The following is an 18,265-nucleotide window of genomic DNA, read 5'->3' as shown; positions in this document are numbered from 1 at the left end:
GATCAGTCTCACTTACGAATATAGATACAAAAATTCTTAATAAGATTACTAGAAGGATACCACATTTATCAAAAGAAGAATACAGTGTGATCACATGGAATTTGGTCTAGGAATTCATGGATTGTTCCATAATTCAGTATACTAAAATTAAAGGAGAAAACTACATGATTTTATTAATAGTTGCTGAAAAGACAGTCGTTTGTAGTAAAAACCAGAAAATATGAGAGGACAGTTCTTATCTCTTGACCATAGCTCATCATGCATTGAACTACCATGTTTTGTTCTGTCAGTGCATCAACCAGTTGAAAATGTTGTCTAAGTGGCTACCTGTGGAGGAAAATGGAGGCCATTAAGTGAAGCTGTATCACTTAGGGACAGATGTACTATAGGAGCTGATGGAATCCTTAATAGCCAATTAAGTTGCTTGAAATATTTTGGTTCTTCTTGCTGGTGGATTTTTCTAGAAGCAAGCCCAACCCTAGCAGTTACTAGATCGCCTCAAAAGGAACTATTTATTATTAAGTCATTATATTTGAATACTTGATTCCTAACAATATACATTTCAAATCATCTTGCTAAATTATTTATGATTATCAGGCCATCCCCAAAGTAAGACTTAGAGAAACATTATGAAGCTTTTGGCGTAGGACACCGATCATGAAAAAAGGAGGATTATTTTATGGGACAGTTCCTGTACCCCTGCCCTTGGGTGATTGGGCTATTGATCCTCAGCACAGGAATTTTACATCTACCCCCATTTCACTTTGTCTTATGAAAACTAGCCTGTTCTTTCAATCACATTTTCTTGGATCCTAATTTTTGTCATCCAAGGTATTTAGTGCCTCACTATTTTTTTTTATTTTAGCGGGGAGGGACTGAGGAAGAGAATATTTTTTTAAAGATTTTATATTTATTTGACAGAGATCACAAATAGGCAGAGAGGCAGGCAGGGGTGGGGGGGAAGCAGGCTCCCCACTGAGCAGAGAACTCGATATGATACGGGGCTTAATCCCAGGACCCTTGGATCATGACCTGAGCCGAAGGCAGAGGCTTTAACTCACTGAGCCACCCAGGCGCCCAGGAGAGAGAATCTTAAGTAGACTCCATGTCCAGTGAGGAGCCCCGTGCAGGGCTCGATCTCACTACCCTGAGATGATAATCTGAGTCAAACTCAGGAGTCAGACGGTTAACCGACTGAGCCACCCAGGAGCTCCTCTGAAGGCTTTTGAAACTATCAACTTTTTTTTAAAATAAAAAATTCTATTGTCTCAGGCTCCTTTGATCCATGGCACTTTTTCTTTGCCCATTTTCTTCTGAATGCCTTCATAACTTTATTTTCATTGAATCATAAGCCTGAGAAGGACTGAATTTTTCATCCCAAATCTACACCATTCCCTGCAGTTGAGATTTGGAGAATACTGTGTCTGAGAAGAGGACTGTCTCGGGACACCTAAAAAGATGGTGGGGGCTTTCTTTCTTTCTTTTTTTAAGATTTTACTTATTCATCTGAGAAAGAGTAAACAGGAGAACAAGAGGCAGAGGCAGAGGCAGAAGTAGGCTCCCAGCTGAGCAGGAAGCCTGATAAGGGGCTTGATCCCAGGAACCCAAAATCATGACCTTATTTATTTATTTGGCAGAGAGAGATCACAAGTAGACAGAGAGGCAGGCAGAGAGAGGGAGGGAAGCAGGCTCCCTGCTGAGCAGAGAGCCCGATGTGGGACTCGATCCCACGACCCTGGGATCATGACCTGAGCCAAATGCAGCGGCTTAAACCACTGAGCCATCCAGGCACCCCAAAATCATGACCTTAGCTGAAGGCAGATGCTTAACTGAGTGAGCCTCCCAGGCGCCCCTGGTGGGGGTTTTCTACAACTTAGAATCTAAATGATGGTCCAAGGGCCAGAATTCTAGCTCTATGTAGCTCTACCAGAAACTGGATCTGTGATCTTGCAAAGTCCTAGAACCTCTGTTAGCCTTACTATACTCCTCCAAATTAAACTCTCAGACCCTTATCAATCTGAACGTTATATTGTTTCTAAAATATGTCACTCTTATGTTCCCAGCATTGCATCTTTCCTGCCTCCTACCTCTCTCTTTCCTTGCTTCTTTCTTTAATGCTACAGATAATATAGACAGCTCTTTCTTGCCTCAGTAAAGATTGCATGACCCTGATCGATTTCATGATCTCCTGAAGAAAGGAAGCATTGTCATTTTGAAGTTATTACGGTATCTAACCTGCATTTCCCCCCCTGAACAGTTTACCTTCACGTGGGTAACATCTGTGCAACTGCCAACCTTGTAACAGCCTCCAATTAAGATGGTTTAATTGTTTTATTTCTTTGAGCTATGGTGTCCCAGTTCCTTCACCCTTGCCTCTCCTCTCTTCAGAGTTTCTGGCCTTTTTATTCCTTTGGGTTCTGCCCAGGTCTCTGTGTGACTTTGGTCATAAGCATATCATTAGCTAAAGATGGTGTTCCAAGAATGGGTAAGCACAGCACCCTTTCTTCTCACTGTTTTACTGAGATGTAATTGACATACAGCATTATATTAGTTATAGGCAAACAACATAATGATTCGACATTTGTATATATCGACTTCTCACTTTTCAGGCCTGCTCTGTTAGACCAGGCAGCTGCTGGAGGGTCAGGGCTTATCATTCACGGCACAGGTATTATCAGTCTGAAGGGCCTACTCTCTACTAAGATCTGGGACACCTCAGCATGAGACAGGAGCCGGGACTCAACATCTGGATCTTGGCTAGAGTAATGAGTGACCAGGGTCATGGCCCCATGGAGTCTATAGAAAAGGAGTCTGTCAGGCTTCTGTCTGTTGTGGTTCTCACATGGTCCCTGGTCGCCCTCCCTGGGACTCAGCCCTTCCTTAGGAGGCCTCCCCAATAGATGCCGTGCCTGGGGTTGTTGGGTGAGAAGGGTTAAGCACGGTTTCTGAACACCTGCTGGGAACAGAACACCTCCGCTTCCTTTCAAGGTATATTTTAAGCTCATTACCTTTGGCTGGTCTCCCTTGTCATCCCCACTGGTAGGAGATCTTTATCTGAACAGGAATCCTCCTCCTGGAATGCTCCCTGACAGCCTAGCCCTTCCAGCTGGGGTTGGCCTCTTATGAAGGAGCAGCAGGGATCCCTCCATTCTGCACACCCTGTATGGTCACTAGTGAGTGTAATTTACAGGTTGCCTGCTGGAACAGGACTCTCTCTGCTGTTCCCATGCAGCAGTTCTCCTGGAAGCTGGGACCCACTGGGCTGACCTGCCAGAACAAAGTAGCACCCTAGACCAGAGTCCCAGACTCACTGACACTGGGGCCACTTTTTTGTGGTTAATGCCTGGCAACATGCCAAGGCCCTTTGCCGTTTAGTTCCCTGGAGGTGGACAGGTGCAGAGTCTCTGTCTCGCCCTGGTTAGATCAAGGGAAATGTGCATCCCCTGCACGGTCCTGGGTCCTTTCATGACTGCTGGTCTCAGCTGGCCTCTCCTGATCCCGGGCAGGCTGGAGCAACTGGCATCGTTAAAGGGTCCAAGGCAAAGGTTTATAACTTCCGGCTGCACATTAGAATCACCTGGAACTTAAAAACAGCACACTTATATTCATATCACCCAAGCCTAGGCTGACACAATACAGGCCTTTGGGGTAAATTTTGGGTTTGTTCTTATTTTAAGATTTCAAGTGAATCTGATGTGCAAACAGCTTGAAAACCAGTGATTTACATCAGTGGCTCTCAAAATGTCGTCCCCTACTAGCAACATTTGCTTCTCCTGGGAACTTGTTAGAAATGCAAATTCTGGGGCGCCTGGGTGGCTCAGTGGGTTAAGCTTCGGCCTTTGGCTCAGGTCATGATCTCAGAGTCCTGGGATCAAGCCCTGCATCGGGCACTCTGCTCAGTGGGGAGCCTGCTTCCCCCCCTCTCTCTGCCTGCCTCTCTGCCTAGTTGTGATCTCTGTCTCTGTCAAATAAATAAATAAAATCTTAAAAAAAAAAAAAAGAAATGCAAATTCTTAGTCTCCAACCCACACCTATGGAATCAGAAACTCTGGAAGGGGGCCCAGATATCTGTCTTTTAACAAGCCCTCCAGGAGATTCTGCTGCCCAATAAAGTTTGAGAACCACCACTGGTTTAAGGTATATATAGAATTAATATAAAAAGCAAGATAGTTATGTGACTATTGATAGATGTTATATGAGTTATATGTGACTGTTGATATAACAATGCAAAAGCATCAGTAGAAAAGATGCACTGAAAAAGTTTGAATAAAAATGAGCAAAGTTGGCACATAGGTGGCTCAGTCAAGCACCCAACTCTAGGTTTTGGCTTAGGTCATGATCTCAGTGTTATGAGATTGAGCCCTTTTTTGGGGTCCCCGCTCAGTGCAGAGTGTGCCTGGGATTCTTTCCCTCTTCCTTTCCCTCTCCTACTCCCCTCCCCTCCCCTCTGTGCTCTTGAGCACTCTCTGTCTCTCTCTTAAATAAATAAATAAAAGTTAATAATTGGAAAAAATGATAATAGTTATATTGGGTGGTAGAATTACAGATTTTTGATTTTCCAGATTTTTAGTAGTGTCATTATATTGCTCACATTCTCTCTTAAGAAACAGGAACTCTGGGTCGTGCTGTGGAGTATTTTAGTGTTTTGTCCTGACAGGTGGGCTTGAGAGCCTCAGGAAGAATGTAGCAAGAGGAATGACTCTTGCTTGGGCAGGCCCGATGTGGCAGCTTTCACCCGAGGGCCTAGAGCTGCCTTGGAGAGGATTATCCTGGGCCCTCTTCAACTGGTCCTGTGGTTCTCAGCCTGGGTCACTCAGAATCACCTGGGGAGGGCGTATGACAACAGATGCCGGGGCCCTACCACAGAGAGCGGTGTCAGAAACTCTGGTGGTGGGGTTCAGGCATCAGTATAGGTGGGCAGATATACAGGCCAACCTACTCAAGTGATTCGATGCAGGGTGAGAATAGAAAAACTCTCTCTTTGTCCTTGAGAGTCTAAGGAAACCAGGTTATTTCCAGAGGTCATCATCTGGGAGCCTCGGGAGCTTCCTAACAGTGAGAGATGAACCCCTCTGCCAGGAGAGAGGCCCCCCACGGCCAGAAAGTGGGCAGCAGGTAGAACGGTGGGTCAGAGCGGGGGGCCAGAGTCAGATGGCTTAGGGGTGAATCCAGGCTCAAATTACTTGCTTTATGACGCAGAAAAATGGACAGGGTCCCTCCATGCCTCAGTTTTGTCATCTGTAAAATGGAAGTTCCTCATCTTAGTGATAGTGCCTACCTCATAGTGTTGCGGGGAGGATTGAATGAGCTAACATTCTAAGTAAAATTCTTAAGATATCACATAGTAAGTACCCCGTAAGTGTTAGCTGCTGCTGTTTTTTCCTCTTGTCCATATTATTAGCGGTCTCCTGGAGCCCTCCAGAACCTGGGTTGAGTTATGTTGAATTGAACTGGTCATTGAACTAGGGAAGGTCCCAGGACAAATGGATGCTTCAAAAACATCTTCCTCGTATCATTCATAGTTCACAATCTTTTCTCCTTTTCCCATTTCTTCCATTGGCCAGTCCTGCAGGCATGAAGATGAGAACAGATGCAACCTGGGTCTGAGTCATTCAGAGACCCCTCTAAGGGTCAGTTATTATTTGCCCCCTCACACTTAGGGAGATGGCAGCCTTCTCCATTTGTCAGGCATGACCTTGGGGTGTCTTTGTGTGCTAGGTGGAGCAGCGACTTTTCTGATTGGCTCGACTTTCATTGCTTTTCATAATATGATGTTCTGGAAAACCAAATATATTTCTGCTTCTTTCTTCCTCTCCACCTTTAGTGGATGATGTGTGAGTGTGTGTGTGTGTGTGTGTGTGTGTGTGTGTGTGTTAAGGGAGTTGGTCTTGCATAGGAAACTAGGAAACCTGAGGGCACAGGAGTGGGACAGCATCAGACTCAGCGGGAAGCCGATGACTACTGCCTTTGTGCTACTGTACTTTCACCTGATGCCATGAAAGGAGCCAGACATGCAAGGGGGACACTGACCCTCCTCAGAGAAGTCCCCATGTCCTTTTTGTACCTGCTTCAACACTTATGAAGCCCCTAGGTATCTAAACTTCCTGAGGGGCTGGGATATCCCAAAACTTGGAGTCCACAGCCACCCCCTTGCTCTCCATTTCTTTGAGGTCAAGCCTGGGGAATTGGAATTTGCTTCTGTGTCCCTGTGGTTGAGGAACACGGACTCCTTTTTGACATGGCCACATTCCACCCCAGAGTCAACTTGCTTCATCATTCATGGAAGGCACTATCCTGCCCTCAGGCAGATCATGGCCTAGTTGGAAGGAAAAACCAGGGCCCAGGGTGACACTCAAAACAGAATGTCAAAACAAAAAAGAGGAAGCTGAGTTACTGTGGGAACAGAGAAGACAAGTCTGGGATGCTTCTTGGGGAATCAGAGAAGGCATAGTTTGGAGAGGGGCATTCCCAGGAAGAATGCCTGTACAGCAGAGATGCAAAAAACTGGAAACCACGGGCTGTGTTTCACAATGGAAGTGGACAAGTGGGTCAAGACTGGCTGGCAGGAGGGGCACCTGGGTGACCCAGTCAGTTAAGCATCCAACTCTTGACTTCAGCTCAGGTCATGATTTCAGGGTCATGAGACTGAGCGCTATGTCAGGTTCTGTGCTGAGTGTGAAGCCTGCTTAAGATTCTCTTTCTCGGGGCGCCTGGGTGGCTCAGTGGGTTAAAGCCTCTGCCTTCGGCTCAGGTGATGATCCCAGGGTCCTGGGATCAAGCCCCGCATTGGGCTCTCTGCTCAGCAGGGAGGAGCTTGCTTCCTCCTCCCTCTCTCTCTCTCTCTCTGCCTGCCTCTCTGCCTGCTTGTAATCTGTCAAATAAATAAATAAAAGTCTTAAAAAAAAATTAAAAAAAGATTCTCTTTTTCCTTCTCCCTCTGCCCCTCCCCCCCTTAAAAACTAAAAAAAGGACTGGTCTGTAGGAACCTTGACCCTTCAGCTGGAGCTCATCTAACTGTCTAAGTGATCTCATTTCCAACCCTTCACGCAGGTCTGTTTGCCATTGAAAATATCCCACCCGTCTTTGCTAAGGCAGATGGGCAGGGCTGACAAGGAGGAGAGGGAACAGTTAGGGTGTCTTCAGGGGTTAGGGCTGAGGACAGCTGGAGGGAAGGAAAAACCACCTTAGATAGTGGATATTACCCCATGTATCCTATTTCTAGCTTTTATGGGGTGGATAGTGGAAGCTATTCATATCTTATAGGTGAGAAAATGGGCTTAGGAGAGAGTCATGCACAAAGTCACACAGGTGCTATTAGTCAGAGCTGGGATTTGAGCTGGGCTTGTTGTCAGGAGGCTCCACTGCCTCCAGCCTGTCCTTTCGCCACAGAGGGGAGTCTCTGCTGACTCAGGATTAGGAAGGTGCCTCTAGTCCAGGCCCATTTTATCAGCGATTTATAGTCTCTAAAGCGCCCTCCTCGATGTGATCTGGTTTGAACCACAGCAGCATCTCCTTCTGCCTTCTGATTGTGTTCACTTGGACAAACCCTTTTGCCTCCTTGAGTCTCAACTTCCAACCAGTCATATCTGGTTGTCGGCGAGGATATTCCTTGGGCTTCCTTGACCTGACACCCAGAGACTCCTTGTCCTTTGTCCTCTTTTCCAGGATCTCTGCAGTGACTTCTCCCCATCAGAGTTTAGATTTTTCTGGTTGCTCAGAAGCCCTTGTGTCCCACCATCCTGTCGGCCTTCCTCACAGCACAAGCATCTGTCTCCTCACAAACGTGACAAACTTCCCTGTGTTTCATAATGCCTTAGGAACTTGCTGAAGGTCATTATCTGATGTCCTCAACAAGGACATGTGATGACAGATGGAGCCTGGGACTCGGCCCAGTGAATGGAACTCGCTTGCTTTGCTCCGTCCGATCGGCTATGGACCTTTCCTTGAAAGAATCAAGGTGAAGCAGTGTGCACTGAGACAATTGCTAGCCAGGGAAGGTCACTCCAACTCCTCTCAGACACTGCCTTTTTATGAAGGCTTTTTATAGCCCACTTTCTTGGGAGCAACTTTTTTCTTAATTAAGAATTCTAATTTTAAAGTGAGCTCTGACCTCTTTCTTTACAGAATCATTCTAGTGCTTTGATTGCATTTCATGGGTAGAAATTAAGATCCTTTATGGTCTGCTATCTCTGTTTTCCTCCACGCCTAGTTGCCCACGGCAAACTGACACTTTATGGAGATCATTAATGGGTTATCCTGCTAGAATATCAATAAAGTTCTTTGGAAAGTTTTATCAAGGTGCTGGAAGGTGGTAAGAGACTATTATCCCCGTATTTAGAGACCCCTATGAGATGCGCAGGGTGTGTTTCAACATGGGTGGGGGCCGTGGCTAAATGATTTTTGAAGCAGGAGGGAGAACATTTCTTCACAGTGAATGTGAGGGAGAAAGCAAAGGGAACATAATGCCTCCTTAAGAATTTGAGGACTTTGGAGTTTGGCAAGGTCAGTTCTCTGCGTAGTTGATTTACACAGAGAGTTATTCTGGGTGTCACCCCTTGTGTCATACCTCAGGAGCCTACATGTTAGGGCTGTTGCAGGATGGTCATCTCTTGGACCCAACAACAGGACTAAGAAGCCTCCTCAGAGGCACAGAGACATGTGCACACGAAGGTGTTCAGCAAACCACTGAAAAGAACCTTGATGCCCATCAGTAGAGAGTAGGTGAATAATGAATAAATGAACGGGGACTCCATTTGACTATATGAAAAAAAATCTAAAATATATAACATTGGACAAGAAAACTGCCAAATGATAAAAAAGTTTAATATTATTTCTGTGCAGTTCTAAAATAAGTAAAACCACGTTTATTATTTATGGCAATAAATGTGTAGTAAAATATAATAAATGGTAAAAGAATGGAGAGTACCAAATTTAAGAATGGTTACCTCTGGAGCTGGAGGGAGATGAAATCTGGGAGGGGTTCACGAGGAACATCTATGGTTTTTTTTTTTAAGTGGTTTGTGGGTATGTACATTTAAATATTATTCATATTTTTGAATGGCTGAAATATGTTGTAATTTTAAAATTTGTCTTAAAAAGGGAGAATCAATAAATGCATAGATAAATAAATATATTAATTAAATTAAAAAGAGGGAACCTATTCAAAACAGTTTGGCCAATAGTTTCAATTTCTAACAATTACTAACCAGATTTTTCTGGGGCTGATTAGCTTGACTTACTGCTGTCCCATCTTTTGCCCCATCCAATTCATTGTGACTACCTCATCACGCTTGGGTATTAGCACCAGGGAGAAAATAAGAGAAAATATGAAACCCCTCATATTCCTACGTGTTTGTTGAGTGGGGAGTAGAAATTATGCACTGAAGGAAATCTTCACATTTTTAGCATATTTTATTTATTTATCACAATGCCAGTAACAAAGGTTAACTGAGACAAACTTGAATTCTGGGTGAAAGGACACCTGGGTGGCTCCGTCAGTTAACCGTCTGCCTTGGGCTCTGGTCATGATACCAGGGTCCTGGGATTAAATCCTGCATTAGGCTCCTTGCTCAGTGGGGAGCCTGCTTCTCCCTCTGCCTCTGCTGCTCCTCCTGCTTATGCACTCTCTCTCTCTCTCTTTCTGTCTGACAAATAAATAAGATTCTTAAAAAACTTTTAAAAATTTGAGTTTTCGGTAAATATATAAGGATCGCCTATCAGACTGAAGGGGGTGGGGACTGCCACTATGTAAACCTTACTGTAGGCCCCCATCCCCTCCGGAGCAGTGGTCATTTTTTTAAGATTTATTTATTTGTTTCTAGAGAGAGTGCACATCTGTGTGGGCAGGGGGAGGGGCAGAGAGAAAGAGAGAATCTCAAGCAGACTCCATGCTGAGCACAGAGCCTGACGCAGGGCCGATTTCCACAACCCCGAGATCATGATCTGAGCTGACACAAGAGTCAGAGGAGCTCAACCAGCAGCCACCCAGATGCCCACAGGGCAGTGGTTTTGATGGCCTATTCTGAAATCAGTGTTTGCTTTGCATTAACAGCATGGCCGGACCCCCCTTCATCTTGCTGCCAATAAGGGCCATCTTTCTGTGGTCCAGATCTTGCTGAAGGCTGGCTGTGACCTCGATGTCCAGGATGATGTGAGTATAACCTGCGATAAGGCAGGAGGGTAGAGGATGCACTCCTAGCACTTCTTGGTCCCCTTGGTGGGAAGAACTTCCCCTTGAAGACCTGGGATCCATTCTAGGTAGCAAGCTAGAGTTTGTGAGGGTGGGGTGGTTTTCCCATCATGGTTCATGTCCTATTTAGTATCATCCAAGTGTAGAACCTCAGAGGGCATTTTGCCTTATCCTCTGTCAGTATGAAGGAGCATATATACCACACGTGCACACACACACACACCTGAGTGAGTGCGGGCAAGGCCTATTGGAAATATGTCATTGACCAAGCTTACCATTAAAAAAAAAGTAGGCCCTAAAAACTTAATATTTTCCTCTTCTCACCTTGATTTCTCTTAGTGTAAAGAGGACCTGTTCAAAAGAAAAAATAACTGATATCATTGAATCCAAGAAAAAGCAAGCCTCCTGAAAGAGTTCCCCCTAGTGCTATGCCTTTATTAAGACTCAGTCTCTGAGTCTCTTCTTTCAGATTATTTAGAGAAAGACTCTGACTGACTCTTTTAGAGTCAAGTATCTATTTCTGAGTCAATCAGAAATGGATACTTGGGGTGATGTCACATAGTGCACAGGGTTGCCTTGTGTCTTTTGAGGAAGTAAGTTCTCTAAGAGGAGGATATAGATAAGATTATGTAAATTGTCCTCCTATGAGCTATTAGGAAAAAATGCTGTGATAATGTGATTGGAAGCTGTTTTCAGAAACTCTTTCTAATTTCAACTCTAATTTGTGTGGTAAGACTCTAAGAAATAAGTTTTGTGAGGAACACAAAATCGTACAGCATTTTCACTTATCATAATCTCTTCCTGATTCACCTTTAATAACTGTGGTTACGGAGTGTTAATCAAATTTCAGGCCCTCAGGTGTGCTAGGGTATATGTTACTAAAGTGCTTCTAATTTTCTTTAGTTGTTTGTGTAATGTTCTAAAACTTGGCCGACACACAAATGGGACAGACAGCATTTGTAAAGAAATAACTAAATGTCATTGTTTTATGTACAGGCAGAAGGCTGTCCGGTATTATTCATAAATCTCTGGTTATATTTGGAACCTATTGGGTCATCAAAAATGTTACTTTCAAAAGATGCTGATTTAGCTTTTGGCTATTGATTTCCATCTTGAGTCATAATACATTCTTCCCCCACACTGTAACCATCATAACATTCCTGATTATGTATCATCTCCTTAGATGACAGGAATGAACATACAAGGAGAGAGAAGAGATTCTGACCACAGAAAAGGCAGAACATGGGGTTGCTGGTGCAGACCTGTTTGATGCATCACATCTTCTCTTTGCATAATTAAAGTCGTCACTGGCCATGCTGGCTAGGCTACCACACCAGGGTGCTAACCCATTCCTAACCAAGTCCTGCTTCAGGTCTTGTGCTCCGAGAATCACTGTGTTCTCATGCAGCGAAAGCCATGCTAACTTCCTAGAAGTTTCTGTAAGGCTGGGGTGTTTATATCGGGCAAGGTAGGAAGTAAAGTAGGAGTTTTCACAAGGTAGCCAAGGAGGGGAGACATGGCAGCTGAAGGTAATGCAGCGCTACCTTTAGATAGGAACACCTTCATTTCATTTATTGGAATAATGCCTTTTCTTACATCTTCTCCTTGCCCTAATCAGACAATGTGTACGTTGCTTCTCCTTGATAACTTAAATCAAGACAAAACAAAACAAAAACACAGCAACAAAACAGTGTAAAAATGGTTGGGAAAGGAGAAGGTAGCGTTGATCTTCACTAGTTCTGAAGCAGTTTGCCGGGATATTGTTCATGGCTCTCTTCATATTTACTGTGCCTTTTGGTGATCAGCTTTAACATTCATGCAAGAATTTGCAGACAAAAACTATGGGTGTTTTTTAAAGAAGGTGGGACATTAATTTTTGGAAAAAATCAGTTCAGAAGTTACCTGCCTTGATGATGGATAGAAATAGAGAATGTTAATGTTGTGAGGAATTTACTCCTAACTTCATATTCTACAGATACATTCCTAATGTCATGGTAAGGACAGAGAATTAGTTGAAGAATGACCTCCAGTGGCCTGGAATGGGATTATTATGAATTTCCACCTGTGGAAACCAGTTCTTTAGAATATGCAACTCCAGGAGAAAATTCCCTCTTGCTTCCGGCCAATCCTGTCAACTCACACTGGAGCTCTAATGCCATCTCTGATTGGTCAATGAGCAACCACACGGCCCCCGCCTCAGAAATAGTCCAGGACCCTGTGGCCAAGATAAAAGCCACGAAGGAAGAAAAAAATAAGAAAAACCAGAGAAGAAAGGCTAGGAAGAACCCTAGAAGATCAGAGAGAGAAAAAGAGGTCAGCAACTTGCTTTGCACACCTGCACCATTCTGGGCTTCCTGGCGACATGTCCATCTGTGCCACCTGGGGGGATCCATCCTGAAGAGGGACATGTTCCATCTTAGTGGGACTCAGGTTTCTTCCATGAGCTTAGCTTCGGCATCTGTGTGCATTGTGCCCGTTCTCTTACACCACGTAGGAGAGAGAACTAAAAGTATTTCACAACCAAGATGTAGACTTTCAGTTCCGTAAGTGAGCAGCACTGAAGTCAGAAACATTGAGGGCTGGCAGTTCACACACTTTGCAGACAGGTCAGCATGTTCCAGCCTGAAGTGCCAAACTGCGAGGTGGCCAGCTCTTGGCGTTTCCAGCTGCAGTGTTTTTCCTTCTGCTTCCTTGTAGTTAATCATTCCACAGATACTTCTTGGGCGCCTGGAGTGGCCGTGGCCTTGTGTAAGCACTCAGCCAGGGGATGCCATCAAGAGGCAGCTGATCTTTTTTAAGGCCTGCACTGAGGTTCATTGACTTCACGGGGCGGAAATAGCTTGGATTTGAGCGCAAAGAGCCTTGACAATTTGAATTCTGGACTAACCATGCTATCCCGAATTAGCTGGTTATCCTTGGGTAGGCACTGAACAGCACTGAGCCTTTGTTTTTTTGCTTTTTTAATTTTTTTATCAATAAAATGAGAATTAGATGCCACTTGGAGTGTAGTGGAAGGTCAATAAATATTTACTGAACAAATAACTGTTGAGTGCTATTAAGCGTGTCATACTTTTTCCAGCCTTTTTTTTTCTTCAAAGTTTCAGAATTTCATGGTGTATTTAGATAATATAGACATAAGGATTATGTCAGAGTTGCTGCCTGGGTCTGCTAATAAGTGTGTATTAAGGACACGCTTGGTGGTTTTCTGTTTCCTGTTTCAAAGAGGAAATACCTCCACAGTAAATTATATAGGAGGAAAACAGGAGGCCCTGTTGCAGTTGAGAGTCTCAGGCACTTGACTGGGTTGTGTGTTCTGGGGAAGAGTAGCTCTGAGATAGATAGCCCAGGGTGGCTCTTTGCTTATAGGTTTCCTGTCTCTCTGAGTGGCCTTTAGCTCTCATCCTCGTAACTTTGGAGTAGCTGGTGTTTATAAGCCAGAGAAAGTCCCTTCCTCAGTTCTCCAGAACCGTCCCATCCAGTGTTTGCAAAGCTAACGGCGTGGCTGAATGACAGCCACTTTCGGTGGGGAAAGGCTGACATTGGCCTTCTCCGCAGTCTCTATCCAACTGATGAGGCCAGGCCCCGGGCTCAGAGTGAGGTCTCTGAGGCAGTGAAGACGGAGGGGAAGCAGTGGTCTGGAGACAGGCAGTGCCCCTAAAGGGTCTCTGGGAGAGACAACTATGCCATGGCTTAGGACAGTTAGTGTCCTCACGGCAGCCTCACCCAAGTCCTTAGATTTCCTTGAGGCTTGATAATCCATCTGGAAATTTACTTTTGAAGGCTAAACCAAAAGTTAGATTTAGCTTCTTTCGTTGAGCTAGAGTTTCACAAAGGAAAGACCTCTCCAGTTAAGCAAAAATGGAAGATTCCTGCTGAGAGCAAGTAATAAATAATAGTGATATTCTGGCTCCAAAGCTGCTTAAACTCGTGATTGAGGGGCAGCTTGTGAAACAGGATAAAGCACTTGACCTGCAGCAAGGCTTAGGCTAGACGGTGCCCCAACCAGCCCCTCGTGCACTGGCTCGGACCGAAGAGTGGCCGACACGACCCATGAGTTCCGGGCTTTGTGCACAACACAGATCGAATGGTTAAGTTCTGTTCTATGACAAGGTTGTTCTCATCAGTGCAAAGAGTGCGGATTCGAGTGCCCGCAGTCTGAAGGAATTTTAAAAGGCCCCATCAGTGTTTGCCCCTAGAGGGTGGGCTGCAGTCTCCCCTTCTTACCGAGACCAGAGCACCATCTTTCTCCTCAGGTCATAAGTTGCACTGGAGGCCCATTTTGGGAAAACCTGTTACCATTCTGATGGGGGAAATGGCAGTCTTGGAAATTCTTCCAGAAATTTTTTAAAGTTAAGACTTGGGCAGTTTCTCAAAGGATGACTTGTTTGGACATAGTGCTTGGCCTTTGGAAACAGTTCCTAGAATGTTCGAAGTGAGTGTGTAATGGCTTGATGTGCCTCCTTCACCCACCCACCAGGGGCCACGTTCTTGTGACTGCAGGCGCACAGAAAGGGTTCTCTTTGAGTAAGGGGTCTCTGGGAAGGTGGACAAGAAGAAAACCCAGTCTAAACCTAATGTGTAATGGGAATAATGGTTTAGGATGCTGAGGGGGAGGGTTCATGATAGTCATGCTGTGGGCAGTGGACAAATCGTAATACTGGAGCTGGAAATCCCTTACATTCTACACATGAACAGTGAGAAAAGAGTCCGAGACACGGACAGTCCCATTATCGGTGTATTGTTACAACGTAGACTTTCAATAAATAGCAGTTTTTCCTGTGGCTAAAATTGTATTTGTTAAGTATAAAAAGTAGGAAACTATTTAAAACTATAAGGGTGAAAAATAAAAATCACTTCCCCTCATGGATTTTTAAAGGGAGATTTTTTTTAAATTTTAAGAAAGTAAACGTGAGTTTTAAATAGCATTAAGTGCTTTTTATTGTGATAAAACTCATGTAATATAAAATTTACCATTTTAACCATTTTTAACTGTACGGTTCAGTGGCGTTAAGCACGTTCGCACTGTTGTACAATCATTATGACCATCCACCTCCAGAATTTCTGTTTGGGTCAAGTGACTTTAATGCGCATTGCTGTTTGTTCTAGATCCCAAGGTGTTCAGTAAGCAGAATCAGTACTTCATTAAGGCAGTTCATAGGTATCAGTGCAACCCTCTTTAAAAAAGCTCTATATTATTTGTCTTATAATAATCTCTCTTTCCTCTCTTGGGCTGAAGATGAGGGATGCCCAGGGGCATGTCCTTTGCCCCTCTGGTACTCCACCAGAACGTTTGTGCAGAACTCTTACCAGCCAAATCCTAGAACCCAAGAAGGGAAGGGACAGACCTGGGGGAGCACCCACCCTCCTTTTACAGGTGCAGGTTAAGAACTGAGGCCCAGTGAAGTGCCAGGTATCTCCCAAGACTGTGCAAGATTCACATCTCCTGTCCCCCTTGCCTGCACCCCTTCCTCCCTACCAGAAGTTTTCCACACTGTTCACTTACCTCCCCGTTCCAGTTTGGACCCCAGGCCAGACTTAATTTGTCTCGACTTGATTTCCTGAGTATATGTCAGAGATGAGATGTGCTCTTACAGACTTCGGAACTCTCTCTTATCTGGGCCATCTTACTTTCTCTCAAATGCACTTAGGCGAAAGGGTCAGGTTCCCGTTGCCGCCCTGACGCAGAAAGAGAAGGTCAGCAATCCCTGGCATCTGATCCTAAAGAAAAGGCAGCATGAATCAGCAAGGATGCTGTCATGACATATCAGAAGAGGCCGCACAGACGTATGCAGTGATAGCTTATAGCCCCTGGAGTCCTCAGACGACGTGGTATAAACCACTGCATTGCCCTCAGCCCATATAAGTTGATCAACAAATAAGCGCCCTTCATCAAATCCTGAGTGTTGCTAGCTGACACAGCTGGGGAGTGATGCCTCTGAACGAGAGCAGGCAACTAGAGGACTCAGCAGGGAGTAAAGATTGCTGGCTTAATTGCACGGCACACGCAGTCTAGCTCTCAGACCCACTTTTCACAGTCATATCTCTGAACTCTGCCATTCCTTGGGGCGGCAGGTGAGTGCCTGACTCTCATTCTGAGGTCAGCTCTGAAGCTGTTCTGTGGTTGGTTTGAAGTTCCCCACTGAGTTTGCGAACAGAAGAGCTCTGCCTGGTGTGATGGCTGGTCTGCTCCAATGGAGGACAGGAGATGTCCTTGTGTCAGAGTAGTGCAGGGAGTGCTGCAGGGCGGGGCTGGGAGAGCTAACTGCTGTTCCTGCCTCCACGTCCCTCTGCAGGGGGATCAGACTGCCTTGCACCGGGCCACAGTGGTGGGGAATACGGATGTCATCGCGGCACTCATCCAGGAAGGCTGTGCTCTGGACCGCCAAGACAAGGTGATGGGGGACAGGGCCACCTGAGGACCCTGCTTTGGGAACTTGTGACTGTTCGAGATGTTATCCTTCCTAAGTCTTCTCACTCATGCTTTAACATGATAAATCAGCCCAACTTTCTTTTGAAAGAGTATCTCATATCCCAACAAATCGTATTTTTTTATTCCTCCCCCTGTTCTGTGGCAGCAATGGGCAACCACATATATAAATGGTAAAGAAAAAAAGTCTAGAAATAATGAGACCTGTGGAGGCCTGGCTGGGGGAAGGCATGTGCCCTGGACTCAAATTAACTTGCTCACCCTCCTTTAAAAATATATATTAGAATTAATTTGAAATATATTGGAAGGAAAAAAATGAACAAAATCAATTCTTTAAGAAATCCCAATGATATATTTTATACTAATCATTGCTTTTAAATCGTTAATCTTAAAACAGGGAACTTTGTCATTAAGTGCAGTTCAGCCCGTGTTTACTTTTTAGACAACTTTTTAACAAAGTGCCCTACATATACAAAAAATATGCAGATTATAAGTGTGCAGTTCAATGCGTTTTCACTAACTGAGCATCCGTTTGTGAGCGATCAGATAATTATCAGCACACCAGAAGCCCCCTTACCCGTGTCCCCATCCAGTCACTTTTCCTTCTGCTTCCTGCTGTGTTCAGTCAGTCCCCCGGGCCAGCCCACACATGGCCACTACCATCCCTAGCACCACCCTGCTCCCAGGCCTTTGAGACCCTACCTAGCCTTCTCCTTGAGGGTATCGGTGCCATTCAGCCAGTCTCGTGGTGTGGACGAAGAGAAGCCAAAGCCAGCGGCCAGATGTGACCGGACAGTGCACCTGCCTGCCCCCAGCCCAGCTCCACCCCTCCTCTGCATGCCTCTCCCTCCCTGTAACCCCAGCCCTCTCAGCCCTACCCCACTCACTTTACTGCACTTAATATTTCTGTTAGAGGAAGTTAAGCAAATAACAACTGTGTGTGTTAATTGGTCGACTTTTATTTAAGAAGCCACGTAAGGAGAACACTTGTTTATCTTCTTTACAAGTCACCGTTGTCTCAGGGTCTGCTTATTTGTTTCGGTCCCTGAGACTTTGGATTAAACTGGGTGAGATTAAATTTGGGGGAAGAAAAAGAGAAGAATCTGCCTATCCAGTTCCTGGGCCCAACAGCTTATGACCTGGACTCCTCACTTGCCTGATCTTTGCAGAGTCCTCTCTGGGGCCAGGAGCAAGGGGTAATGGAGGTGGGAAGGAATGAACATCATGTTCCTGCTAAATGTGTCCTATGGATGAGCCTTTCTCAACCGGGGTTCCCGGAGAGATTGAAGCCCTGTACATCATCCAAAATGGTACTTTCCGGGGCGCCTGGGCAGCTCAGCCATTTAAGCATCCGACATGATTTCAGCTCAGGTCATGATCTCAGGGTCATGGGATCGAGCCCCGAGTTGGGCTCCGTGCTGGGGGTGGAGCTTGCTTAAAATTCTCTCACCCCCTCTCCCGCTGCCCCTCCCCCCAATTTTTTTTTTTTTAATAAAAAAAAATAAAATGTTTCTTGTTATGTACCATTTCTGGGAGAGTGGAGAAACTAGCCAGTGAAAATCATTTTCCGGGCTCTGTGATTCCGATGAGAAGCCCCATTTGAGAAAGAAGCTGTGGTGTGCCCCAGAAATACACTATGATGTATCGAT

General features: G+C 45.1%; 1 protein-coding gene across 5 annotated transcripts in view; it reads left to right on the top strand.

The window, feature by feature from the left end:
- Positions 1–18,265, top strand: part of LOC111158811 (ankyrin repeat domain 6) — a 188,493-nt gene that overhangs the window by 143,357 nt on the left and 26,871 nt on the right. For 2 of the 5 annotated variants that reach the window (XM_022521080.1, XM_022521079.1), the window contains exons 3-4: positions 10,052–10,150; positions 16,483–16,581. In XM_022521080.1, the coding sequence (XP_022376788.1) occupies positions 10,052–10,150; positions 16,483–16,581 (198 nt within the window). Of the gene's footprint in view, positions 1–10,009; positions 10,151–10,500; positions 12,503–16,482; positions 16,582–18,265 lie in introns of those variants that run through there. The other 3 variants (XM_022521081.1, XM_022521083.1, XM_022521078.1) reach the window with 2 other exon arrangements.

Source organism: Enhydra lutris, unplaced genomic scaffold, assembly GCF_002288905.1.
Source record: "Enhydra lutris kenyoni isolate GAN:26980312 unplaced genomic scaffold, ASM228890v2 scaffoldscaffold63, whole genome shotgun sequence".
NCBI lineage: Eukaryota > Metazoa > Chordata > Mammalia > Carnivora > Mustelidae > Enhydra > Enhydra lutris.
This window is presented reverse-complemented; position numbering and strand designations above follow the sequence as displayed.